The 27855-nt window shown below is 40.1% G+C and overlaps 1 protein-coding gene across 4 annotated transcripts; it reads right to left on the minus strand.

Annotated features, from left to right (window-relative positions):
• Positions 1 to 2509: 2509 nt before the first annotated feature.
• LOC118316836 (oxysterol-binding protein-related protein 2) lies at positions 2510 to 26811 on the minus strand. 4 transcript variants are annotated; one of them, XR_004795269.2, is made up of 15 exons: positions 26711 to 26811; positions 16316 to 16638; positions 12850 to 12976; positions 11656 to 11731; positions 11095 to 11229; positions 10430 to 10527; positions 9820 to 10002; positions 9538 to 9645; positions 8831 to 8920; positions 8310 to 8430; positions 7591 to 7716; positions 7232 to 7355; positions 6756 to 6846; positions 4893 to 5658; positions 2510 to 4751 (listed from the first exon to the last, which is right to left on the minus strand). XR_004795269.2 is itself a non-coding variant. In XM_035645067.2 (14 exons), the coding sequence occupies exons 2-14, from the start codon at positions 16350 to 16352 to the stop codon at positions 5556 to 5558; spliced, it is 1419 nt and encodes a 472-aa protein (XP_035500960.1). In that variant the 5' UTR covers positions 16353 to 16638; positions 26711 to 26811; the 3' UTR covers positions 2510 to 5555. The 4 variants fall into 4 exon arrangements, 3 of the variants coding, with proteins under 3 accessions (XP_035500960.1, XP_035500962.1, XP_035500961.1); XM_035645067.2 differs by having other exon boundaries at positions 2510 to 5658; XM_035645069.2 differs by lacking the exon at positions 26711 to 26811 and adding an exon at positions 25511 to 25636 and having other exon boundaries at positions 2510 to 5658.
• Positions 26812 to 27855: the final 1044 nt, after the last annotated feature.

Below are 27855 nucleotides of genomic sequence, written 5' to 3' on the forward strand. Positions count from 1 at the left end.
TCAAACAAACAAACAAACAAACAAACAAAATGTAATATGCCATGAAGGACATGTTCTGTGCAACAACATGTGTAAATCTCAAACACGCCAACCCACCGCGACAGACACATGCACACGGGCGCGAGGGAGGCCGTTGCACACCACACGCCGTCTCAAGCTGGAGCGTATGCAAGCCTGACAACCTCCCTGCCCCACACTTGTGCTTCCTGTGTATAAAAAAAAAAAGGGAAACAATAAAACCTACGTAACAAACAAGAGCACTTGTTGATTTGGAGAAATAAATGACAAAAGTCGCATTGTGTACGTATGTGGCTGGCTCGTGCGGACTGTTTAAAGCTCATTAAATAAAGTTGTATTCGGATATTTAAAAAGAAAAAAAACCTAAAAACATTGGTCTGTGTAGAGTTTCTATACATGTTGTGTTTGTAAAATGAGATGATATGGAAAACAGAGGGGAAAAAAAGGGAGAAATATTCTGGCCTCCATGTAATTTTGGGGTTGGACAGATACTCTACTGGGGAGATGGAGAGAGAGGGAAAAATGGGCAATGGAGATGTGTAAAAAAAACAAAAAAACTTTACTGAATGATGAAAATATGATACAGAAAAAGCTCGAGAGCCTGAAAATGACTACAAATTGTTCCATTCACTGTTGTAAGTGCAATGAGCTAAACTTCCTGTTTCCCCATTGTAAAACCTTGTGTATGTTTCCGTGTATTCCTCCTGTAAATGGGTGTAGTAGACCTGGTGCATCATGCCATGTAATGTGATGAATGACAAATTATGACCTTACCTTTCAATCAGGAAAAATAAATAAAAGACAAATGCATAAAAACCAAGCAGTTGTGTCAGCACTTATTCCCTGACTGCCGGCTTGACGTGTGTACGTGCGTGATTTTGAGTAAAGTGTCTGGAGAGAAGTGTTGAGAAGAAGATTTACACAATTTCTTTTCAACCTGCGCAGTCATCAGGTCTATACGACGGCGTATTGGGGCCATTGTAGGAATAAAAACAAAATGACGATGCCGGGGGAGGGGGCGGCGGTAATATTCCAAGAAAAAAAACTCTGATTTGCATTTGTCCTCCTAGATCAAAAGGAGGAGATTCTGTGATTTTTTTTGTGTGTGTAACTTAAGTCACATGCACAATATGAAATAATAGGAGCGGTTTATGTGTTGACATTAAAGTCAGAGAATATCTGAGTTTTTTTCTCGTACATTTACCACTTTAATCCTAGAGAATATCAAAAAAAATTTGCAATGTAATTTAACAACAATGAAATACTCGTGATTGTAGCCCAGAATCAACATATTATCATAAACATAAAAAAAAACATTTCTTACAAATGTATGACTTTATAATCACAGAGAATCCCCAAGTTTTTTTTCTCATAAATTTACCACTTTAATCCCGGAAATTCTGAGTGTTTTTCTCGAAATATTACCCCCTCCCCGGGGTTCTTAATTTTTTTTCTTTTCTTACAATGGCCCTAATACACCGTCGTAGGTCCATATATGCTGACACAGTAAACATTAGCATGTTAGCAATTTGTCATAGGCCTCTTTCACATAAAACCTTTCTGACGTGTCATAGCAGAAAAAGCACGCAAGTAAATAATAACTTAATAACCAAATGATCTGCTAAGGTTTCAGGACCCTGGTGTTGTTCGTGCTGGCTCACTGTCACTACGTCGAGACTTGACGTGAATATGACGGAGCCACTGTCACAGGATGTCTCCAGATATAAACATATTAAATGCAACACTTTTTAAGACCCTTTTAAAACCTCTAGAAATAATATTTAAGACGATAGCCGCAATAGAAATTTAAAAAAGCATCATTCTCAAGTCACTTATTGTTAAACTTGCATTTCCCCATACTCATAAACTTTAATGTTGACCTTCGGTACCTAAAAAAAAAAATGAAGACCCATGCAAATGGAATGTAAGAGAATTTCATTCATCATCATTTGTAAAAATGAATTTAAAGCTACAGTGTGCTCAGTTGGTTGCGATTTGCAACTTCACCACCAGATGCCGCCAAATATTACACACTGTAGCTTTAGGACATTTTAAGACTTTTTTAAGGACCCGCAGATGCCCCGTTTGATTATATTAACACCCGTGCGTCTCCTACGATGACGAGTCAAAATGGCTGCTGTAAAAAGAGGAGTACTGTTAGCATGCTGTTGTTAGCTTTTAGCTCTAGCGCAGCTTCTTCACTGACCTCTTACAGCTACTGGCATGTTGTTTGTAGCCTGCGTTAACCCTGCTGTTATCGTGGGCAGGTTGCTGATTATACATTAATAAAATTATATATATATATATATATATTTTAGTATAAACTTACAAGTATTCAGCACAGTAGTATGCAGCTACACATCAACTCTGATGCCCTGCCCTTTAATTTAGTGCACTGGCTACAGGAGTGCAAGGGGATTAAATCTGTGCTATGCTATGTTCAATATTTATCAAAAATTATAACATAAAAGAATGAACATGGTCAAAAAACTGGAAATTATGATTTTATTAGTAGACATTTCCCCCGTTCAATAATCTAGCAAGTTGTATGGATACGACCCCTTACAGTCCCCCACCTCAAAATAAAACATCTGGTGCAATGTTCTCACCAACGACGGCTTAAATACTATAAAAATAAATCAATCGCACAAAACAATATGCCATTTTGCTTGCGATCACCTTTGTGCAGCGCTTACATCGACAACCACATCATACAGTCTGAGAGGAGAATAAAATTCAACAGAACAAACCAACACTCAAAGCAACATAAAAAAAAACCTAGATGTAGTTTAATGTAGACAGAGCATTAGTTTTGTAACAAGTAGAGTCTGAATCTGCACTGATGAATGTAACGTGATCTGCCAGCTGCAGTTACTTTACTTGATCCAGTTTAGATAAATTTCTAACTGTTGCATTTGATCAGCGTTGATTTCATATGTTGCAGTGCAACTTAAGAGTAGTGTTTGTAGAATTGATCTTTAATGAAACACAAAAAAAACATTATCCGGGCATCAAAATAACTGGAGTCGAGGGTTTTAACTGTGAATCTATGCAGCCAGAATAGTTTCCAACAGGAGAGGATGACTGAGCACAGCGTGTCTCCAGATGTAACGACAACAGTCAAACGTCAAAGTGTTAAATTGGTCAATGATCTTCTATCCACAAAAAACTGACAAGACACTGCGCTCGTCTAGAAACATGTTTAGTTTAGTGTTTGAGTGAAAGAGAAATCAGAGCTTTTCGGATTAGCAAATCTAAGTAAAGGAAGAAAAAATTATTCTTTCACAAAACCTCAAACATCATAAATAATACACATGAATAAAAAAAGAGAGAAGAGGGAAACTAACAAACAAAAATCCAGGCACTAAGTATCACATGGAAACATGGAAACATGGAAACATAGACGTGACGTGGAAATGTGTGAAATTAAATTGACCCAAGATGTGATACGAGGCCGGTTGTCGTGCCAAGTGGTTCAACAAGTCGTGATCATTTTTATTATTTGGAATATAATATATTAAGACTAAGGATGCAAAGTCATTGTTATTCAAGCTTAAAAGCTCGGACGCAGTGAGAGAATGTGTGTGTGTGTGTGTGTGTTTTTTAGGGAATGAAAAGCGACTCCACAAAGACCCACTGTTCACTTTCAGCTGTCAAAGTTGCATAGAGCTGTAGCGTGTAATATGTTATACGTGATTTTTAAACATCTGCCGTTTAAATCGCAGGAAAAGAAAGGCCACGCCGATAGTGAAGAATGTTCAAAAGAAATATTTCTGAAGATCTCCTTGGGCGTCTTGGTTTGTCAACCAATTCGGGACAAGTAGGAGAGAGGCTTTCAAATCATCTCGTTAGATTTGTGTCACATTCTCTATCCTCAAGTGTTGATTAAATGACTCCAACAATAAAATACTTGTTTGTTCCATTTTCACCAGTGAAGCTGGGCAGCAGGCAAAGTGAGGAGTGTGTGTGTCATGGTGTGATGAACGTGGAGAGCCGACTGTTGTCAAAGTGAATGGATAGGCAGCAGGCTTTCATATGAGTAGGTCGTATTAAAACACGTCTGTTTCAGGGCTGCGTTTCCACCAGTAAGGCGAAAAATAGAAGGGTTTTTTAATTATATTTATTCTATTCATGCTCCGATCTATGACTGTACCTGAAGCCTTTTTTTTTAAACATATGTTAATATAATTTCAGCACACAAACTAAATCAACATTGATATTTTATCAAAAAAATTAAATTCCCATCGGTTCAACTAATCTTTTGCACTCTAACACAGGTGACTGCATGTGGCTTGACATCCGACCCTTAATTTGACATGGAAATGTGTGCATCCTGCTCTGCTGGAATAAAAGGCAAAAACACTTACAGTCAACTATGTAAAATATCATGTATATGTAACATTAAGATAACGCTACTGAGCAGCTAATGTCCAAATATTGGCTGAGAGCAACATGGAGTCATGACGTCGGAGCTCGTTTCTGGTGTTTGGTGAGTTTCATGATTTAAAAGAAGGAAAGATGAACTGTGCACACGACGTTTCTCTGACTCTCTGTGCGTACAGTCTTGCCCAGGATGTTTCGTCCTGTTGACAGTCCTTTGTTGTGCTGACATTCAACGGGGGGAGTTGTGTTTTTCTTTTCTGGTCCCTTTCAAGCAGCACATTCCACCAGGCTGTCGAGGGAAACATCCACTTCCTGACCGGCTGTTCTGGTTTTTATTTTGATGCATACACCTTAAGTAAAGAGGGTAAATGGGGGGAGTAATAGTGGTTATTCAATGTTTTAGGGGTATGACGCATGGACAGTGAGAAACTCATGCTTGCATTCAATTTGACTTTATCATTTTGTCCTTTAAAGGGTTCTAAGTCACCTACATTTATTTTTTTGAACGTTTCCAAAAAATTAAAAAAATGTCATCCTCAAAATCCATCTTCAGTCAAAGGAGCATTCACATCCCTGATTTCCCCGTTGACCGAGTGTCCGACCATGTCCATTTACCATCAGTGTGATTGCTCACGTACTTCATGTTGCTTTAACTCATAATATTGTCATGTGACCCAGTGGTCCCTCGCAGGAGCGGGTTCGACTGGAAAAGTCGTTTAACATCCAGATTGGACTCTCTGCCACTGGGATTGGTTTCAGGAATAAAAAGGGTTACTGTCTGAACATTGTCAAGGGGGGGGGAGAGGGGAGACAAGAAACGTCTGCTGGTCATTAGGCAACAATGGGAACAAGTCTGTGGTGAAGAGGATGAAAGGAACAATGACACCTGAAGACTCAGGAGACATCAGGCAGGCCACAGTTTTAGGAGGAGTGAAGGCATCTGGCTTCCGATCTGTGCTGGGTGTGTCGTTCAGTTCGAAGAGAGGGGCAGATGAGGAGGACGAAGGCAGTGAGATGAAGATGGTAGTAAAGGATGGTGTATGTGTGTGTGTGTGGATTCTTAGCGTTTCTCTCCAATTTCTTGGCAAGCAGATCGTTGCGGGTTACGGAGAAGGAAGAGGAGGTGGAGGAGGAAGATGAAGTTTTGCTAGCTATCAGTAGATGTCAGGCAGGTCTTGGTAGTTCCTACTGAAGTAGCCTCCGGAGTAGATCCAGTCCTGGCAGCCAGTGTACGGGTTGGTCCCCATCTGGAACCACCTGGAACAGTCACAAACACAGATTCAATGTCTGCACGGATTTTACTTGACTTACTTTTGTATTTTTGTAATTTTTAAATCTTCTTTATATACTTTTCTTTCAGCTGGATATTTAATGTATAATTTATATTGTTCTCCCTTTAATTTCCTGAAACCACTTCAGTTTCTTTTTACTCTTCTGTTTGATTTTGTTTGGCAATCTTCTGGTTATAATTCATGCTGTGTGATTGTGTCATTGATTAACTAATTTGTATTTTTATGTTTATTGTTTCACGTTTTGCATAATTGCAGAAGTTGGGGATGACACGTCTTGCAGATCTCCAGTGGCAAAAATTGGTCACTTCTTGTTCAAATTTCATTTGAATATTTACTACATAAAATACTAATCAATAATTACTTAAAGAAAGAAGATGTGGAAGAGGAAGAGAGAGGAGGGTTTGTATTTGGGCCTGCAGAATGTCACATCAACCCTAAAAGGGGCAGTAGGCATTTTGGAGAAAGCTTGTTTCTCTCTTTGTTGTTGTTGCTGGTTTTACTGCTCTAATTAATCAAACACAGAGCCAGGGCTGAACCGGAAACCCAGATTTTTTATCAGCGCACACATAAAAGCGACAGATCGTGGACCATGAGGAATATATGGTGATTTTTACAAAACGTGTATTGCTTTTTATTACACTAAGTTACGTCATGTTTGTACCATTCATGGGTTTTATTTAATTTAACTAGAGCTGCAACAGTTAATCCATTAATCAATTAGTAATCCATTACTAAATTAATCGCCAACTATTTTAATAATCGATTAATTGGTTCAAGTAGTTTTTATGGAGAAAAGGTAAAAATTCTCTGATTTCAGCTTCTTAAATGTGAATATTTTCTGGTTTCTTTGCTCCTCTATGACAGTAAACTAAATATCTTTGGTGTGTGGACAAAACGAGGATTTGGAAAACACAATCTTTATTTTTCATGATTAATCGTTTGTCGATTAATCGAGAAAATAATCGACAGATTAATCGATTTTTAAAAAAATCGTTGTTTTCAGCCCTAAATTTAACTAAACACTGGAGAGCACTGAATGATGCGTGTGCACATGTTTCCTACCTGGTCGACCACTCGTCTTCACTCTTGGCTCTCTCCGTTCTGGCCAGTCTCTGTTTCTCCTCCAGTCTCTCCTTCTCCCGACTGGCTTCATCTGAACGAACGCAACAAAATCACAACCTCCTTCAGTTTGCACCGTGTAGCTCGTGGATCACGGAAAAGAGGCATTTGCTAGAACAAATATATATTTTAATTTCAGGTTAATTAAGTTGGAAACATATTTATCACCTACAAATATCAACACAGGACTGTGACACACACATCCAGCTGGTGGCAGCATCGTCTCATCATCATTATTTTCATTCAGGCTGCCACACCACACATTCACATTTATCATTTAGCAACAAAAATGGAGCATCACACAAAAGTCTTAAGAGAATAATCTAAATATCAATTATAACTTCACATTGTACTTTAAATTTATTTGTTTAAGAGGAACCAAGGTTTCTGCAGAGGCCACTTCTGGCAAATCAAATTACCCATGTTGCCATTCTCCATGGCTCTGATGTCGGGCCTGAAGCGACAGTCGGTGGAAGCCAGGACGGCCTCCATGCCAGGCTCCAGTTCATTGAGAGACATCGCAAAGTTGGTGAAATTGTACATCTGGGGGAAGGAGAGAGGGACGTTGAGTGTGTTTGCTGTTAATTCAGGCACATTTTGCTCAAAATCATGTATCAGCTTCATAAAGTTAAGCAAATGCATCGATAACAACAGCTTATTGTCTGTAGTTTTGTTCGCTGGGCTGCGTTTGTGACATGAAAAGAACCTAATCAAGCGAATGAATGACCAACATACGTCTCTTCCTTAATTTGCCCGTCTGTGTTTTTTATATTAATACCATGGTTGAGTGTGCTGGTCTGGAGTCTATCCTCCACAGCAGAGTGCTTCCTGGTACGACGCACACCGTCTCCTGGACTTCAGGCATGTCATCTGCGTCATCGTTCTCCGCCCCCTCCTGCTCCTCCTGGAAATAAAATGCCTTCATTATAATTATAGCGGTGCTATATTAAAAACATTTCAGGGCAGTTGCAAATGACATCTCATGCTATATGTTACGAACCACATTTCCTCTGTGTCTACACACAGTTACCATCTATATCGACTTCTTTCATGATCTATGTTGCTTTACAGACGTGATTCCAAGACCACCAGGGAATCTAAACACATCGGTCTTTACGCTTCATTACAAAAAACAAACAGACTAAAGCTGGACAGTTAACAGCATCAACACCGACGTTCAAGCTGTCATCTGCTGCTTTACCTGGATGGGACCACACAGAGCACTGTGGACACCAACCAGAAATTCGGACGAAAAGAAAACAAATAATTGGAACTAAAAGAAATCATTATACAGTGGAAATAGAAAACAAAGAACAAAGCAACAATATTCAGAATACGGGTGAAATAGAGGCAAGACAAAATAGTGACTTTTAATAATTCATATATGTATTTAAAGTTTAACACCAGGCATAGACTTTTCAATCTCATAATAATAAAGTAAGCAGTTTGACATTAAAGGACGGACAAGTGTAAATACACGTTTGAACTTGCTCTCACATTTTTGTGCTTCTTGTTGTCTCCTTTCTTCTCTGACTTCTTGTGGGTCTCGTAGGCCTGAGGGTCGACGCTCCACATGCACTCGGTCCACTTCCCATAGATGACACAGTGCTTCTTTTTACTGGGTTAGGGTTAGGGACAGCACGGAGAAAGGGGAAGAAGAAGAAGAAGAAGAAGAAGAAGAAGAGAGGTGGACCAGGAGGAAGAGAGAGACGGGCCGATAAACGAAAGAGGTGAAAAGGGGTGGAGAAGAATGAGGACGCAGTACATATTAGAAAAATGTAAAAAAAAAGAAAAAAAAGAAAGAAGGAGAAGCAAGATCAGGGACAGACAAAGAGAGGAGAAGAAGAGGCCCACAGAGGAAATGAACAAATCAAACAATCAGAGAAGAAAATGGAAAAGAGAAAATGTGTGTGTCCAAGCAGGTTATAATAAATAAGAGGGAAAAGGAAGACAAAACATCAGTAAAACACATTTTTGAAACTTTTTTTTTAATTTACTTTGAAATGTCATTGATGTACCTCTTGTCCAGGATGTATCCCTCCACTTTGTGCAACTCTTTCCCAAACATCCCACGCGACTTGAAATTCAACACACACTTGTCGCCAGTGCTGCGGGAGATGAGAGGAGAGAAGAAGAACCAGTCAATGTCTCTTCGCTGGCTAAGCTTTAGTGAATTACGCTTCAACTATGCTTTATCATAAAAAATGTATATTCCATTATCAACATTAAAGACTGAGGCTAAAGTCTCCTTAACAGGAGTGTGTGTGGTCTTCATGAGAGGATCATACTGTTACGAATTATAATTAATAGCATAATGTATTTAAACAAATATAAACCCTCCCCGAGAGGTGTGGTATTGTGACGACAGGTTGCTGGTCTGAATCCTATCAAGATTTCTCACCTCTACGCCAAGGCACTGTCATTGCAATTGTGTCATCAAACTACAAAAAGTAGTATCAAAGCAATATCGGATATCGTCAGAAATTAGCGGTGCTGCAGCAGACCTGTGTGTGTTGCTTGGAGGAGTGCTAACATAGCACCCTCTACGCCAACAAATTCTACTGCTACTGGCAATATCTAAAAAAGCCAGTTTTTCAAGTGGTGACAGCAGGAAAATGAATCAAGCACCTCCGGGGACATTATAGCAAGATGAGGTTCTTTCAATACAAATTATAAATGTGATGATTCTAGCTTTGCAAATGGGAAGAAGAAATGTGTGAAGCACCTGTGGTTGACTATTTCCACTGTGCCGTACTGCTCTATCCACAGTTTGCCAAGGATGATGTTGTTTACACAGCAGTACGGGTTGCTCCATGTGTACGCTTCGTTGTGCCTGCAAGAAGAAGCAGACGAGAGGAACGGTGGGAAAGGGAAACAATGGTAAAAGAACTACAGAAAAAGAACCCAAACAAAAGATAAAAAAAACAAGACAGAGAGCAGAAGAGAACAGGACAGAATTGTCACAACACACCGATTTTTTGTTGGCCAGCCACCCTTTCAGACTCACTTGAGCAGCTCTAGTGTGATAGTCCCTTTGGGCTCTGCCTCGACACTCTTGCCCCAGAATCTTAGTTTTGGGTAGATGGAGCCATGGAAGACAAAGTCCCCGGCCAGGCTCTCTGCGTGGAAGGCACTGACCGGGGGATGATGGGATACCTGCTCCGATACCAGCCGGAAACCCTGGTCCTCTCTGTAGAAGGCAGGAGCGACATAAACAAAACAAAAAATAAGGATAAATACAGCGATTAAACCAGTGGCCGTGTGTGTGTGTGTGTGTGTGTGTGTGTGTGTGTGTGTGTGTGTGTGTGTGTGTGTGTGTGTGTGTGTGTGTGTGTGTGTGTGTGTGTGTGTGTGTGTGTGTGTGTGTGTGTGTGTGTGTGTGTGTGTGTGTGTGTGTGTGTGTGTGTGTGTGTGTGTGTGTGTGTGTGTGTGTGTGTGTGTGTGTGTGTGTGTGTGTGTGTGTGTGTGTGTGTGTGTGTGTGTGTGTGTGTGTGTGTGTGTGTGTGTGTGTGTGTGTGTGTGTGTGTGTGTGTGTGTGTGTGTGTGTGTGTGTGTGTGTGTGTGTGTGTGTGTGTGTGTGTGTGTGTGTGTGTGTGTGTGTGCGTGTGTGCGTGTACCTGGTGAGCTCAAAGGTCTCTCCCAGCAGAGGGTTGAAGGGTTTTCCAGTCCTGTCCCACTGAGACGCAACTGCTGACACAGCAAAAGCAGCTACTGCCTGATAACGAACAATCACAGATCACCGTGTTAATCTGTGCGTGCGTGCTCGCGTGCGTGTTCACACCATGGACTGTATATAAAAATGGAAAATAAAGCCAATGCTGAAGTGCACAAAGCCTGTATTCTCTAGAATCACCAGCAGAGGGCGACTCCACTGGTTCCATAAAGAAATCCGTTCATGAGAAAATGACCCTACCTCTCGATCAATAACGTCAGTAAACATTTTCTCAGTGGTCTCATTTAGAGTAAAATAGACTACAAAGCACCGTATACACGTGGATACGTGCAAGCTCTCAGTCAGACACACCCCCCTGATTATATGTCCGTGGCAAAAAAAAACAACAACATGGCGCTGGTGAAAATTTAAAAAGAGGGAAAAAAAAGAGGCCTCCAAATGTCAGTTCACCAACCAACAGCTGACGTCACGGTGGGTTGCCACTTGTTTCAGACTTAAAACAGTCAACTGGGCAATAGTTGATTTCTGGTTCAGTGGTTAAGGTAATTAATGTAAGTGTAAGGAGCTACGGAGTGCACTATGTCAATGATGGGGGTTTGAGTCTCTGACCTGCATGCGCTCGATGGAGTCGGACAGCGAGCAGGCTCTGTTGATGAGGTAAGTGTGTTCCATGTATTCCGTGATCCTCTGCAGGAAGCTCAGAGGCTCATTGAAGACAATGGGCATTGTGATCTTGGACAGTTCCTGTGAAAAGTACAAAACATTGAGTGTGCATTAGAATATGTTGTTAAAAATAATTTGAATTCTCTAAAGGCATCATGGTCCCATTGAATCTGGCCAATGCAGGAGTCAAAACTACTGGTGTCATAAACAGGACATTGTGATGATATCTGCAGACAGATGTAGAAACAACTGCTGGCCACAAATACTGAATCATTGAAGTTAATCAAGTTTGACATGTACGAGGTGAATTTGCTTAAATTACACAATCCTAAAATCACACTAAGCTCTACACATGCCAAAATATTCATTGGTCATACAGACTCTGTCCCCTATGAAAACATCTAACTACACAATTTGGAAGTTTCCGTCCGTACAGGACACTCGTCACTGGGGTAGTAATACATTGTACACGTGTAGAAAGGTGGCATCTGATCTTGGGGTCCTTACCAGTCCGATGCATTTTTTCAGGATACTCCAGACACTAATGGTGTTTCTGGGAAACATGGGCACAGGTAATGACGCCCTGAAGAAAGAAAGAAAGTATTGAGCAAGAATGAGGAGCAAGCACAAACACAGCTTCCACACTTGGTATTCGGTTCATCCAGAGATGTCAAGTCTGATCCTTCCAAGAAAATACCGTTTCAATGACCTAACAGTATTTTTCAGCCACAAAAGAACAACTTCCTTCAAGTGAAAACACATGGGATCATTTTCATCGGCCACCCAGGTTTCCATCGTCTGTTACATTCCAATCAGTGCTTCAAGCTTCAAAAGGTTTCAGTCGTGTTGCCATAGTTTCCAAGTCTTTGGCATCCAACACAGATGCGGGGAAAGAAAGCCATTCCATTCCTTGCCACCTGCCACCAGTATCACTGTCATGTAGATCAGTACCCAACAGTGATCTACAGTTCATCTGGAGGAAGATCAGTACCAACATAGACCAGTATCTGATCTAACAAACAGATCACATTGAAAACCATTAAATGCTACATGTAGATTAGAAAGAATCAGGAAGAAGAAAAAAAAACAAAGTGACATGTTGTTCTGATGATTGTGAACAGATCTGTCCACAAAAAAAACGAAAGCCAGATCTTCCAACATGTTTTGTACTTTTTCAAAGAATTTTTCAAGTAATTTGGCAGCAAAAAAAAGGCCAAATCTATCCGTACGAGTCAAAAAAATGTCAGTCCCTATCTGACAGTCATGTAAAAGGGCTCTGACCGGTTTCTCTTTGTCGCAAACTTTTTTATATATCTAGATCAGGTCACACCACCCTTAAAGCATGGCATGATGTCTTGATGAAATATGCACCTACTCTTTGAGAACCAGTTTGCATGATGTACCTTTTTTTTGTAAAAGAGCTGTTTCACTGAATATTAAAAATGCCTTCGATAGGCAGTCGTTATGGCAATACAAAGTACTCAACCTTTCAGTCTGCAGCCATGTTTTCAAGTTAGTTCCCATGGTAAAAAAAATGCAGTGCACAATTCAGTTGTGTGCCAAAAACTTTGACTTGTGACCCTGCCCAGTACTGGTTTTAGTGGGCGGCTTCAGATCATCTTTGGACAAGACATTGAGCAGCTACAAGCAGATGAATACAAACAATGCAGATTGGAATGTGGTGCAGGAACGCAGCAGTACCTGTGTTTCTTGATGCCGTTCTCCTGTGGCACAGATCCATTGTTCTTCTTACTGCTGCCGTCAAACACCAGTGCATCTTTGAAACTGGCCTCTGACACCCCTTCGTACGACTCGTCTGAATCCAGGCCTGTGGGAGACAAAAAGGTGACATGAGGTATAATAAGTACAATATACCTCACAACAGCCAGTCATTCACCCAGGAATACCTGTATTCACCAAATGTTCAAAACTCATCTTCTGACTAAATACAGCCAGTCTTTGATTTCGCTGACAGTTGATGTTGGGTCACATATTAGTGACTTTCTAGTGTTTGCAAGTTTAGACACACAAGACACAAGATAACAACATTTAACGGTACTGTGCAACATTGGTCAGTCACAGACAATGACATTGAATTTGAATAGCACATCGCATCAGGAAACGTTTGCCTGGGTTTTTTGCCTGGCAAATTTTGTCGATTGCCTGAGACAGTTAACATTGTCAGTGAGTGTCTAAACTCTTTAAACTTTTTAATGTATGCTTGTGATTCCAAAGTTCAGAGATACAACACATTCAGGGGTTAATAAGAGTGAATTTCAAAACAGAGGAATCTCTGTGTACCAGGCGGCAATTCAAGTAGTTTTTATGAAAGAAAAGAGTGAAAATTCTCTGATTTCAGCTTCTTAAATGTGAATATTTCCTGCTTTCTTTGCTCCTCTACGACAGTAAACTGAATATCCTTGGTGTGTGGACAAAACAAAACATCATCTTGAGGGTTTGTGAAACATGATCTTCTACATTCTTCACCATTTTATGACATGTTTTGGACCAAACAATTAATCGATTAATCGACAAAATAATCAACAGATTTATCGGTAATGAAAATAATCGTTAGTTGCAGCCCTACTTGACGTGAAGACAAAGAGTGACACTACACTACGATTTACAGCAGACACTCGCCCGGGTTTTCAGAAAGGCATGAATTTAACTGCTGGGGATGACATCTATATCGTGGCGGCTGTATTTGATCAGGACCAAGAAAGTGATGTGTGGAGTGTGACGTTTGGTCAAGAAAGCTGCAAGCTGGATTCACGCAGGCTGAGCAATCAGTAGGTAACAAAAGACACACCCAGAGATCGGACTGGAAGGTTTACAAACAGCGTGGCGTTTAAATTCATCTACTAATGTTTGAATACAACTTATATATTTGCTGTAAATAAAGCTGGATTACTGGGGCTGACACCAAGAGTAAACCGGCATATGACCGAGTAGGATTCAGGGGGTATACGGTAAAAATATGCTGGTGCTGACCTACAGCTGGGCAACAGTCAGAATGTGAGAGTGGCAGCTGAGTGTCCTGGTGGTTGGTGAACTCAAGGTGGGGCCTTAACTACACCTTAAAAAAGACCAAATGCCTTATTATCATTCAGCAAAAAGGCTTTCTCAGCTGTCAGTATTATGTCAAAAGGTACCAGGTGTGTATTCTTACCATATCAGGTGAGTCTTATTAGAAAATACTGCCTATAAAACACTGAGTACAAAACAATAATTTAGAGCTGCAACAGTTAATCGATTAGTAATCGATTACTAAATTAATCGCCAACTATTTTGATAATTGATTATTTGGTTCAAGTAGTTTTTATTTTAAAAAAGTGAAAATTATCTGATTTCAGGTTCTTATATATTAATATTTTCTGGTTTCTTTGCTCCTCTAAGACAGTAAACTACATATCTTTGGTTTGTGGACAAAACAAAACATCATTTGTGGTTTAAGAAACAGGATCGACATTTTTCAACATTTTATGACAGCATATGGACAAAAACAACTAATCGATTAATCGAGAAAATAATCAACAGATTAATCGATTGTAAAAATAATCGTTAGCTGCGGCCCTACAGTAATTTGAAAACATCCTCCATGCCTCTGTAGCTGTCATTTGGCCACCTAGCACCAGACTTATGTGATGTAAAACAAATTTAGCATTGCGGTCTAAAAAAAAAAAAATGAGGATCAATATTTATTGGGAAAAAATATAATCACCAAGAAGAGTACTGATATAATTTACCCAACCCCTATTTAGCGGATATTATCTAAAATTGGTGGAGGAAAAAGCTGGATGCCACCTGATGCTGATCGCTGATGAATAATACATCTGCCCTGGTATGCATCTGTCTCAGATTAGTAAGATGATCATAATAACACACACGCACACACACACCCATAAACATTTGAACTATTTGTATATATGTGCATGGAAACAACATAATAGTGACACAACAGAGACTGAATGTGGCATTAAAGGCGTTGCTCTCTGAGCACAGAGCAACACCCTGCTCTGCAAACCTGCACTAAACAGGAACACCCAGGCCATCAAATGGACAGAAGCGGCTGGTGACTGTGATCTTTCTGTTGGAGTAAAAAAGTTCTTCCAGCATTTCTCAGAATGAGTGGAGCCACTTCGACTTGAGGGTGTTTAAGCAAACTCAAAAAAACATCCTTAAAATCTGTTCTGTTCAAATTTGTCTTTCCGCAGTCTGTTTAAACTACATCTTCAAAAGTCAAAGAAGCTCTGAAAGGATTTGCTTTAAATCGCACTTGTTTGTAATTGGCTTATGCAAGGATATCAGTCCATTCATGTGTTGACTTGGAGGACTACTTGTCTGATCTCTCCACAGCAGCAGAAAAATCAATCATAAACAAAATCCAATTTTGGGGGGGACAGAGTGAAACTAAAAATAATTGAAATACAACAAATTTCCACTGTAATTTAGGGTGGAATAACAACCACACTCACGTAATTCCGGGTGTTGTAGACACTGCTATCACGAAAACAAAACAGCGGACCTCTGAATTATTTAACTAATCATCAGCGTGTTAGGTTCCATTAGACGATATCATGCTTTCAAGGTATGATGGAGGCAAAACAGGCCGTTTAATTAGAAAGATAAGATAAGACCCTAAACATTAGGAGACAATGGTGACATAAGAATCCTACTGATGGACATAAAATGCAAGAGAAAAAAAAAGTATTAAAATCCAAAGGAGCATTTGGTCTACAATCAACGTTTGTCGATTATTAAACTGCTAATTGTTGTTAAAATGTCATTTCAGTCATTGATTAAAGACAAAAAAGACAAACATTTCCTTTTAATTTGTGATGATCTGCAACTTTTCTTATGTGGTAGTAAATTCAATAACTTTTATATTTTGGACTGGACAAAGAATTTGATGACATTGACTCAGGCCTTGAGAGACGGTGACAGCCGAGTCTCACTAGTTAGTTTTTTTTGTTTATTTGTTTTATAGACTCAACATTTCTAACTTGATGTGGTGAGGACCTAACCATTTTTTCAACTAGCACGGAAGAATTTGTCGTAATGAGTGTTATTCCCAAAACATTAAATGCTAATGCAACATATGTTAATTGGGGAAAATAGATTTATTCCCACTGACATGAAAACCCACACTCTCCCACTGAGTACCTACCTGTGACGGCGTCAAAGAACTCATCCTCATTGTTCATTTTCCAGAGTCAAAGCTGACCAGTCGTTCAGGAAAGATGGTCAATTTTTAGCACATGATCCTTTTGGTGGCGACCCCTCGCAGTTCCTCTGGAGTGTCACCACGGCAACAGCACAATATCCAGACTGTCAATGTCCAGATAAGGTCCCGAACAATCTGAGGCCGATTATGGATAGTTTGACCACGGCGGAGATGTCAGCTACTTAGTTAACAGAGAGCAGGTGGACGGCTGCTGTAACTTCAGAGTCCAAGTTCGGTTTCTTTGTTGCTTGAAGCAAACGAGTAACCTGTAGAGAGAGAAAAAACAACACTTTAGTCTTAAATTCATATTTTCAGCGATAACGAGAGCTAAGTCAAGACTGACAATAAAAACTAAGTCTACACAATGACTTGGAGAAAACATCGGCCCCACTCAGGGTGTTGGGAAACGTCAGCATGATTTGAAACTGAGAACAATATTTTTGTACATATCGAGTCCATCTTTTAGGGAAGATTGTGAAAACGATCGTGAGCTGTATCTTCACATCTAAGCAGTGATTTTTCACACAGCGTCTGTAATCGTTATTCTTCTCATTATTAGTCCACATTTTAGCAAAAACACTGCACCTTCAAGCAAAACTAAGACTGAAATTCTACATATGCCTAGTTTAGAGACTAAGCCTGAAAGTCGCAACTACTAGCCTGAGTTTTATTTTACATTCCGGTCATTAATACTCAATTAATATGAATTGGTCAACAAAAACAAGATGAGGTGAGGACTTAATAAGGAAATCATTCTGAGAAAAGTTTGTATGCCTCATCTCGACAACTGCAGTGCTCTCGACACTGGCCCCTTCATAGGCAGCAGTTGAAAGAATTCAGATGACACAAAAATGCTGAGGCTCATCCCATGCCACCTTGGCTACCAACTGGAAATCTGCTTAGTCTGGCTGGGCCACAGGTTCGTCTGTCATGGCCCACTGAGTGCAAACAGAGCGTTTTCTAGTCCAGCAGTTACATAATGGGGACACCACTGTCACAGGCATTCTGGGTCTTTGTTAACTTCTGTTTGGTACGCTGGCTTTTCAAAGTTTTAAACTCGCCCTCCCGAATCCCCGCTGACTCATCAGATCCCAACACAGCAAGTTAACATTTTTATATGTGGTTCTTTTTGCGAGATAAGTCAGCATATTGAAAAATGATACCGAAGATCAAGCAAATTACTGATCCAGTGCTCTTAGCAACCGAGCAAGGGATGTACACTTACACAATTAGTATTTGGCTAAATTAGTTTTTAAAATAGGACATTTAGAAAAGTTCCTGCTGCAGTGAATACGTCTGATTTGGACTATATCTCCTGCTGCGTTCTTCGTGCAAAGTCCAGAAAAGCAGACCCAATTTTCCAGACATTTTCCAGCGTTCATGTGTGAACAATTTGTGTGTGATAGTGGGATGTGGGCGTGGCTCTTTCTCCCTCCTGCTGAATGTCAATGAGTAAAGGTGAAAGGATCAATCAGTGAGGGTGGATCTGGGAAAGCTTCAGGCGGTCATTTGAGGTTTTTCCCCATGACACATTACACAGGGTGAAGTGACAGTAACGGGTTAATGAGTATGTCAATTAGGGATCGTTTTGCTCAGTCACACTTCAGCCCACTTCACCACCACATTCATCACACTCAAACTTTCCATGATGACACATAATATATCCACTTGTTCCTCTCACTGCTATAATCTGCAGACCCAACCTTAGTAACTGAGTTTGCATTTTGTGACAGAAGCCAGGAGTAAAAACGTTAATGTCTGAAATGGAAATTTTTGTCTAAACTTTTATCCTCTGGCACCTTCAGAATTTCTACGACTAGTACAAAAATCAACCATTAAATGTTTCTCTCTATGTTTAGCGTCATGGAGCCATGAAAAAACAATTTATGGAATAAATGTTCATTGGAGATCACTGAACATCATCTGCTCTTCAATACAAAAAGGTTTTAGTGCTTAATGAAAGGCTGCTGCTTCATGAAATGTTTTTAAAATACTGAATGATAATTTATTTTACATACCTGCAGTTTGATTAAATCCCAAAAGACACGATTAACAAATTTCCTCATTTCTGAACGTGAAATTCGGAATCTGAGGGAAAATGCTCTCTCTCTATTTTTCTTCCCCTCGTTCTGCCTTTTTCTAAGCAGTGGTTGGGTTTTACCTTTGCCAGAAATAGGTTACGCCTTCTGCACACAAATGAACTTTGTCCTCAGCGTCCGCGATCGATAAGGTGAACAGAATGTATGACTAGCTGGTATTCAATTGTTAGAATTCAGTAATCCACCTTTATTCAATATATATATATTTCTTTCTATGTCACAAGCTTTTACACTCACGCATTTTAAACAGCAATCAAACAGAGAGAAGAGATCCCATTTAAAAAAGGCAGTCGACTGCTTATCGGCAAAGGATCCAGCCAATAGATCAACATGACAAAGCCTGATATTTCCTGTGGCCTCTATAATCACATAAACCAGGGCACTCCCAACAATTTATAACATTCAGTAGTGCATTTCTAATCCAGATTGAAGGTAATGACAATTCCGAAATTTTTAAGATAAAAATGGCTCTCCTTAGTGAGGAAACAGACGGCTATCCCAATTACTGACCGCTTCTGAAGAGAGAGAGAGTCTGTGACTCGTATTCAAATCTACAACTCTTATGAGCCTTATCATGCATGTTTCCGCGCATCAGTGCTTTAGTACTTGATGTCCTACATGTTCGGTGAACCACTCTGCTGATAGTAGGACTGATAGTTAAGATCTTGTATCATATCAGGGTAAGGTCAAAACAAAATGGTATTTTTAGTTGTGCCAAGTCAATTATGTAAGTCTTTTTTAGACTTTGCTAAGAAACAGCTCTGTGTGACAGAATAGCAAGCTATGCCGACTTTTAAGGCTGTGAACACAGAGAACATGGCAGAAAAAATCTCATTTGCATGGCTTATTACAGGCTCGCCACTTTGCTCGTCACTTAGGCAACACTTTACATGCCTATTGTCGTAGAACTGTTGGAGCCATTGATGGCACGATGATGATTTACCGAACCTTCCATCTCATTTAAAGAGCTGTTGTAGGCGGCGCTAACATCAACACTGAAAAAGAAAAATGATTACACGGTGAGCAAGAACTATGGTGACTGAGACATCAATATTATTTCATTAATTGGGTTTGTTGCATAAACTCACATACAACGAGCATTGTACGTCATAAACAAGACAGTTAGGCCTTGAATATCCTGTAGTATAGCTCAACCAGAAGATGTGACAGCTAGGCCTGTCACAATAAATACTTTTTGTTGAGCGATATATTGTCCCAGAAACGATTGTGATAAACAATATTATCGTCATTGTAAGACCATTTTTTGATACTGAATCATGTGAGCTTACAGTATAAGCCTGTTGGTCGTTGCACACGCAAGTCCTACACGATTGGTGTCGTGCTGAGAAAAATGTTATCCAAAGTTTAGACTTGCATTTAGGCCTCAGACAAAACAATCTATTAGGAAACATGGTTCCTTTTGAAAAATACTAAGAAATCCTTATTTTCTGACATTTTATAGACAGGAACAAATGAGAGAATAGTAGCGGCGAGACTTGTCGACATTCGTTCTTCTGTCAACAAACACGCATGTAGACAAAATGGCTATTATTGAGGTCCATAAAAAATCATTGAGTTCATCTGTATGTATTGTACGATAAGTCAATAACGTAATTATCGCGACAGGCCTGGCGACAGTTGAATGTCAGATTGACAGTGTACTCCAAAAGAAAGCACAACTGGCTACAGTCCTGCTGCTTTCAAACTAATATTCTAGTGGGATACCTGCATCTGACTGTGGTAAAGCAGGTTTTAACCTAATATCACCCACATTCCGCTTCCAGCTACCAGCCAAAATCATGTCTGGGAGTAAACCACCATAATGCAACAAGCTACCCAGAAAGCAAATGCTTACACTGCTCTTGAGTTTAAAAATGGAGCCATTGTTAAAGTCGGTCTGCAGATCATAAGAAAATTCCTTTTGATTATGTGACGACACTTGAAAATAAGTATGACAGCCACTTCAGCTCCTCGGGTCACAGTTGGCCTTTCTATTATCTTAAACAGATTCTGCCCCTTAGTGTTTCTGAAGCATGGTTGTGGAGGCACACTCGACACGAAGACCTCAATAATTAGGTTGGCATGTTTGAATAAGAGGAACTAAGAATTTGTGCAACATCTGTGGTTAGGGACGAGAGGCAAGCACGGAGAGACTCAAGGTAGTGTAGAGCAAAATGCCCCCTGCATGTTGTAACTTGACTTCGACCTTGCTGGGTTGCAAGATCTTTGAACCTGTACCATTGTACTTTGTATTGCTTTTGCTCCCAGTTTCCTCGAATTTCCCCAGAATCCATTGCCTCACTCATTAGAAATATTTTGGCAGATGTTGAAGCAGTAGGGAGTAGATTCCAATAAAGATTAGTAGCAGAACAGACCTGGACTAGAAGCTTTTTCACATTACCACAAATCACACAGTATTGCGTGCAAGGGGGGGGGGGGGAAAGGACAGATCAACTCGGATCGACCAAAGCGGGCAAACATGGCATCATTTTAAAGGGCCTCCCTGTCCACACAACATTTTGGCCGTCGCTTGTCCATACTAACACAGCTGAAAAAAATATATCACAACACCATTCACTTACACTGATCAAGTGCGTATACCGGTGTAAACAGGAAGCAAATCTATCTGTCTACTTTGCGGTTGGTCGCTTGGTTACAGAAAATACTATGAACAAGAGACAACAATGGTGAAAAAAAGGGATTTGTTCTCTTGGACTGATGAAGAGGTGGAACTGTAACCGACAGTAACGTTAGTAGTCGAGTCGTGACTGAAAAAGAACCAATCAGGAAGAGACTGCGTCATTGTATACAAATGGCTCAGTTGTTGCCCGTCCACACGACAACGCAGCCCCATAACAGGCCAAGCAAACGTCTCCGTTTTGGGCGTTTAAAAACTCCAGGCGTAGTGTGGACGACAGGAGTAAACGTAGCAGTGGTGATGTGTTTTAAAATGTAGTAATGTGGATGTAGCCTAAGAAACAGCTTCATTCAAAATGTTGTGCTCCCTGCCGCTTTCTAGATGGAGCAGTTACACACACACAAACTGCTCTGCAGTTATAGTAGCAGGATGGGACGAATTCTGTACTTTTTTATTAAATTAAATAAGTCCTCTTCTATGATTTGTAGAGGGAATCTTTTTCTCTAAAAATGAAATGAAATACTTTCTAATGTGTGATATATTACAGAAATTTGGATTTGTACAAACGAAAAACTGTTTTGCACCGTCTTGCAATTTCAATCCAAATTTTTAACTAGAGAAACAGACTAAGGGAGAGACAGATACACAGAGAGAGAGAGGGAGAGAGAGAGAGAGAAAGAGGGAGACTTCTGATTGGCTGCAACAGGCTCTCAGATCATATTGCTCTCTCCGTCTGAGACGCCCAGGAGCCGTTACGTAGCCATGACAGACATGGCACCATGCACACACACCACAAACACACTCCTCCATACTTGGACATAAGCCTCAGAGCAAATAACTCCACAATCTCAGACTCGCTTATTCCATGAACTACATGCAAACACAGAGAAATACAGATATCTGGCATGTCAGGTGTAGAGATGAAGGTGAGTTTTTAAAGGAAGACAGGGTGAATGTGGCAAAATGACTAACTACAACCCCACTTTGTTAATAGAGCTAATCTACTGTTGACAAATAAAATAACATGACTCATCGTGAAACCGTGGTTATAAAACTGTTGCTTCAGCCAAGAACAAACAAAGTGACTAAACATGAAGTTGCTACATTCAGAATAATCTGGAGTCCGCCACATTTTAATATAATATATAATATATAATATAATATACATTCAATATTGGAAGACAAACTTTGAAAACAAGTTTTTTTTTTTATTTAGTTAACCGAATAAAAAAATAAATATCTGACAGCAATTCTATCGCCCCAAATTATTATTAATGCCTCCAATCTACCAAACTCTATGGGTCTCGCGTAATCATTATGCCTTCCCAAAACAGATTATACCAAAACCAAGCCAGTGATACAACCCCACTGTTTCCAGTCTGATAATATGGCTGACAATCAGTCAAAAGTTTAAAGACAAACCTACCAATGTGACTGTTCCATTCATAAATCCAGTGTACAGCTACAAGCTGCTCTATGCGCAGTCCTCTGAGGGCAGTCAAACACATCAAAAGCCACAGGGACACAGAGCGAGAGAGACATACCACACAACAATTCCTCACACATATTGAAGATGACAACTTGGAGTAGAAGCTGTGAAACAGACCGTTTCACAGCTCTAATGTCACCAACAACAATGACAACTTTTTGAGTTAAGTGGCAGCGTATAAGATGATGAAAGGGAACCAATTCATGAAAATTGCCTGCAACAAATGTAGACATGGTTGAGTTCAGAAACTAGCTGGGGCCCCAGCTGAATAAAATCTTGCATGGCCAGATGAATGGCTTCTAAGTGCAGACATCTGATCCATTTCAACGGCAGGGATTTTAGGGGTGAAACAACTTTTTCTTCCAATCTGCCTTTTTGATAAGGGATGAAACAATTTCTCAGGAAACACAGTTAAATTCCAAGAAGTTATCCATTCATCCATCATCTATACTGCTATATCCATTAAGGGTCGGGGGGGGGGGGGGGCGAGAGGCCTTTGACCCACGCATATACAGGCAATCCCAGAGTAGTCCTGTACATCTTATCTCTGATGTTTGTCATGTAGAGTGCAGCTGAACAATAAAATACAAGCCATAAGGGTAAACAATGAGTAATCATGAAATAATAACCTTGGCAATAAGGTAAAAGTACATAAAGGCATATTCAGCTCTACCCATTTTCATGAGCTGCTACTTTAAAACATCATCTACTGTACATCATGTGTAATATGACACAACCGCAGTGCCTGAGGGATATAGAAGTAAAGTACATCACATGATCAGTGCCAAGGGAGAGTTTGAGTGTCAATAGCCCACAATTGACTTTTTATTAGAGTATGAAATCAAATTCACTTGACCTCAATCACAAGACCAACCTTGTACATTCACTGACTGGTGCGATCTGAAAAAAGGAAGTGCTGAGATCAACAGCTTCTCTCCTGGTCTGCAGAGAGAGAGGACCGCATCAAACTACATCAACCACTGCTCAGCAAACTAAAATAAAACACAACGACAGCAATACACCGGATCCAATCACACACTGGCTGATAAATGAGAATATGTGAGGAAAATCTCCTTATATGAGGCATGTGAGGGTTTGGATCTTAAATGAATAACTGTGATGAAAATCCCATTATGCCTCTTTTCGTCCTATGGTGAAAAGAGACAAGAGAGGATGCAAAACGACAAATGACAAAATAAGCACAAGCACAAATATTTTCACCATGTCTCTCAGTGAAATATGTAGGTCCACCACAGACAGTGAGCGGCACTCGTGCAACATCTACATTGCATTTGTGAGTCAGCCTTGAACTAGGACAAGTAAATCACTGACAAACACTGACCATCCCAAACTAACAGACACAAATAATATGTTCTGGTTTCTTTGCTCCTCCATGACAGTAAAACTAAATATCTTTGTTGTGTGGACAAAACAAAACATCATCTTGGAGTTTTGGGAAACACGATCGACATTTTTCACCATTTTATGACATTTTATGGACCAAACAACTAATTGATTAATCCAGAAAATAATCTACAGATTAATCGTTAAATAATCGTTAGTTGCAGCCATAAAACCCTTCATCGCCACATTAAAAAACAAGAGCTAAAGACCTGGATTCCAAGCAAAAACTAAGACTAGATCAACATTTTTTGCATTTTGTTTACCCCAGAGCTCAGCTAAACCCCTAAAGTTACTCTTCATGTTAAAGGTCGTCTTCATGTTCCTCCTGCTCGAGCACAGGGGAAAAAAACCACCCCTGTCTCATTCTGAGAAGGATGCTGAGCAGCAGCAGTCTCAAGCTTTCACAAACCACCAGTCAGACAAGTGTGAGTCAGCATTTAACCAGCAACCCCTGCTAGGACGATTCTTCACACAAGTTTATTTATAGAAACCCTGCGCAGCATCTTGACTCGAAACCTCTCTGCACGTGTCCACCCTCAAACACAAACACAGGGACACTCCTGTGTATTAAACACGCGCACGCAAACGCACAAAAGCAAGTTGATCAGCATTGTTCGTCAGTGATTGAGCAGGGAAAATCTGGTTTAGCTGGATTTTTGCTCCTGTGCCCTGGTGGTTTTGTTTGTCCTGCAGAGGACGAGTACTGTGTAGTCATGAAATTGGTCAGACATACTAGAACATTAAGTCACACATTATTTTTTGATTAATCGATTACTTGTTTGGTCCATAGACTCCGGTAAAATGATGAAAATGTCGATCGTCGAAACCGATTTAAGAAGCTGAAATCAGAAAATGTAATCAATTCATCGATTATCAAAAATTATTTGGCGATTAGTTTAGTAGTGGATTACTAATCATTTCATAGTTGCAGCTCTACAAATTTATGTACAAAGACAAAACCAGGACTAAATTATCCTCCAAATGACCCTGCACGATATGGCAAACATTTCTTCAGAGAAGTATCAGAGAATTACTTTTTTTTAAATTACAACAAACAGCATTTATTAATACACTAATTGGTTGCACAATCTGACAAACACTAACAGGAATTCATCAATATATTCACCACTTACATATTAACCATCAATATTGGCTGATAACGACGTCATGCTGATAGAATGGTGCATCTGCAGCAGGCTTGTTCTCAGTCGCTGACCGACGAGGACGACCGCGAGGCAATCAAAGCGAAGTGAATCAAACACAAAAGGCCGTGCATGAGACTGGGTTCACGATTGGCTACCTGTTCTCTTTCATAAATAATACATATACAGTATTGTTTCTCTGTTGCCTGGATGGTTGCCTAGACGAGTGTTAGCTCAAACTTTGCCCGATCCCCATGTGGCAACCAACACACGGCAAATATGAGACACACACACACAGAGAGATGACATCAACTGTGCAAGCGCACAATTAAAGTGACAAACCTATTAAAAGGCTTCACACAGTACCTGATTGTACACCAATCTGCCAGGAGATGAAAAGCAGCAACTGGTGCATCTATTTAAAGGCCTCATATACTTTAAACCACTAAATTAACAAACACGGGAATCTCTTCTCTTCTCCTCGACTAACTGCCTCCGCTGTTCTGCTGGGAGGAATGTAGCCCGACGGTACAGTGTGATGCTTCTCTTTCAAATGGAGACCATCAGCATAGCAACTATTGCCAACGGGGTCATTTAAGCACCTTAGGGAGGAAGACGCAGCAAAACGACCCGGAGCAGAATGTCTCTAAATCAGCAAGTGTCTTCCTTCAAAGTCATCATTTCAAACTATAATTTAGAGAGAGAGGAATAAAAGGCTAACTGGGATTACTTTAGTCGTTTTACTCATTATTCTTTAAATCCGATTGAAATGATGTTTTGTGTCACATGTAAAATTATTTTCGCGAAGAAATAAAGTAGACTCTAAGTAGAATACGGCATCCCACAAGTTGTAATGCACAGGATGGAGCAACTTTACCTCTAATGCAACTCATCAATAGATAATTTAGTTAACAAAAGCATCAATATAATCACAAACAAATAACCAAAACAAACCCAAGATTACAGAGACTCCGGTTGTCTTCTCCTGCAACCGTGTCTTAGATTCAAGAAACGAGGAAATGTGTAGTACTCAAGAGATCGGTCGCCTTCAAATCATCAATTCATAGATATTCTTTCAGTTCTCCGTCCAGTGTTTAGATAATAATTTGTTTTGGCACAACTGAAACGGCTTTATTTTCCACAAGTGTGGACCGATGTGAAGCAAAAAGTCTAAAGTCGTTTTTTTCTAATAACAGTCGTAACACTGTCGTAGCAGGTTAGTCCACAGCTGTCGAGCAGTGTGTGTTATTGACGAAATATCCACTTGACAACTTAGCTCGGTGCCGAAAACAATGCTACCGTGAACACGAACACGAACACACACACACACACACACACACACACACACACACACACACACACACACACACACACACGGAGCCGTGTTGACAGCTAGCATTAACTGTTAGCGGGCGGGCTACAAAAAAAAAGGTGGCTAGCTAGCACAGCTAGCAAAGCTTGCTTGTGCAAAAAACAAGAAAAAAGAAAAAGGCAAAAGCAATATTTGCGGTCGTGCAAAGCCACCGGGAGCCGACAGACGGAGCAGTGACGTGTCGATGGTCTTACCTGGGCGGTGCGAGGCGCTGGTGTGGATGTTATTAAGCCGCGTCCAGGCAGCTGGGCAGGGATTCACTACACTTCGCTTTGGATTGACACAGAAGCGGAAGTGTCTGGCAAGAGAGGAGGCGTGTTTAGAGCAATGACCGACGTGGTCCTCGGCCAATCAGGCCGTCACGCAAGGGAACGCCTCAATACAATACGGGTTGTAAAGAATGGCTGCCAGACAACATGCAATGCGACCTTTGGTTTTTCACGTTTCTTTTTTTTTGTTTTACATCATGCCATACAATCTTTATATAATTAATCACACCATATTTTTTTTCAGATTTATCCGCATTATCAGTATTCCGTCAAGTAAAATATAAGCCTAGATTCATAACATATGATCCCGCTTGCTTAGTTATAATTCTTTGCCCTCACAGGTATTCTGAAACTTTCTTTGTGCCAAATGTTTGCGAGGCCAACAGAACTGCAGGTGGATTTTGTAACATGTAAACTGCAACATACCCACTAAACACCACACGCTGATGGTTTCAAACTCCAGACGCCCCTTCATTATCTCCTTAAGTAGATTAACTGACCATGATGAGAATGACTGGAATGTATGTCTCCGCACCAGATGGCTTTGAGAACATTTCATGTCAACAGAAGATGATGATGGTAAAAATGCATAAATCGGAATCAGAATCGGCTTTGTCGGTGAGGTATTGTGAACACATACAAGGAATTTCACTCAAGTTTTACATTGTTCTCAGTTCGTTCATATAAATAGACATTCAGCTAGGGACAAGGACAACAAGAAAAAATTTAAACTGAATAAACATGTTATAGGATGGATTAAATAAATAATATATACTTGAAAAATATGCCAATAGGGGATGGGTGTATATGTACATAATGTGCTGTACATTTCTAAATATAAGACATTATCCCCTAGAGGGGATATTTGATTGTTTTATATTTTTGAATAGGTTATTCTAACTATGAGGCTCTTCAAAAAAAATTTTTTAGACAATTGTTAACTTATGGCCAGAATATTTAACCCTTCTTAGCAGCTATAATTTTGGCCTTTGGACGGTTGAGGCCAGTTTATGCAACATCAGGTTGGCTGGAGTATATTATCTCCCTCATCAATAATGGAGCCAGTCACT

The sequence above is a fragment of the Scophthalmus maximus genome, chromosome 3 (genome assembly GCF_022379125.1).
Source record: "Scophthalmus maximus strain ysfricsl-2021 chromosome 3, ASM2237912v1, whole genome shotgun sequence".
Lineage (NCBI taxonomy): Eukaryota > Metazoa > Chordata > Actinopteri > Pleuronectiformes > Scophthalmidae > Scophthalmus > Scophthalmus maximus.

Coding starts and splice junctions, on each gene's coding strand:
- LOC118316836 (XM_035645067.2), bottom strand. CDS start 16,352: ATGAACAATGAGGATGAGTTCTTTGACGCCGTCACAG. Junction 8,921..9,537: donor GTGGAAATAGTCAACCACAG/GTGCTTCACACA, acceptor CATCTCCCGCAG/CACTGGCGACAAGTGTGTGT. Junction 7,356..7,590: donor GACCAGCACACTCAACCATG/GTATTAATATAA, acceptor TCCTTCCCCCAG/ATGTACAATTTCACCAACTT.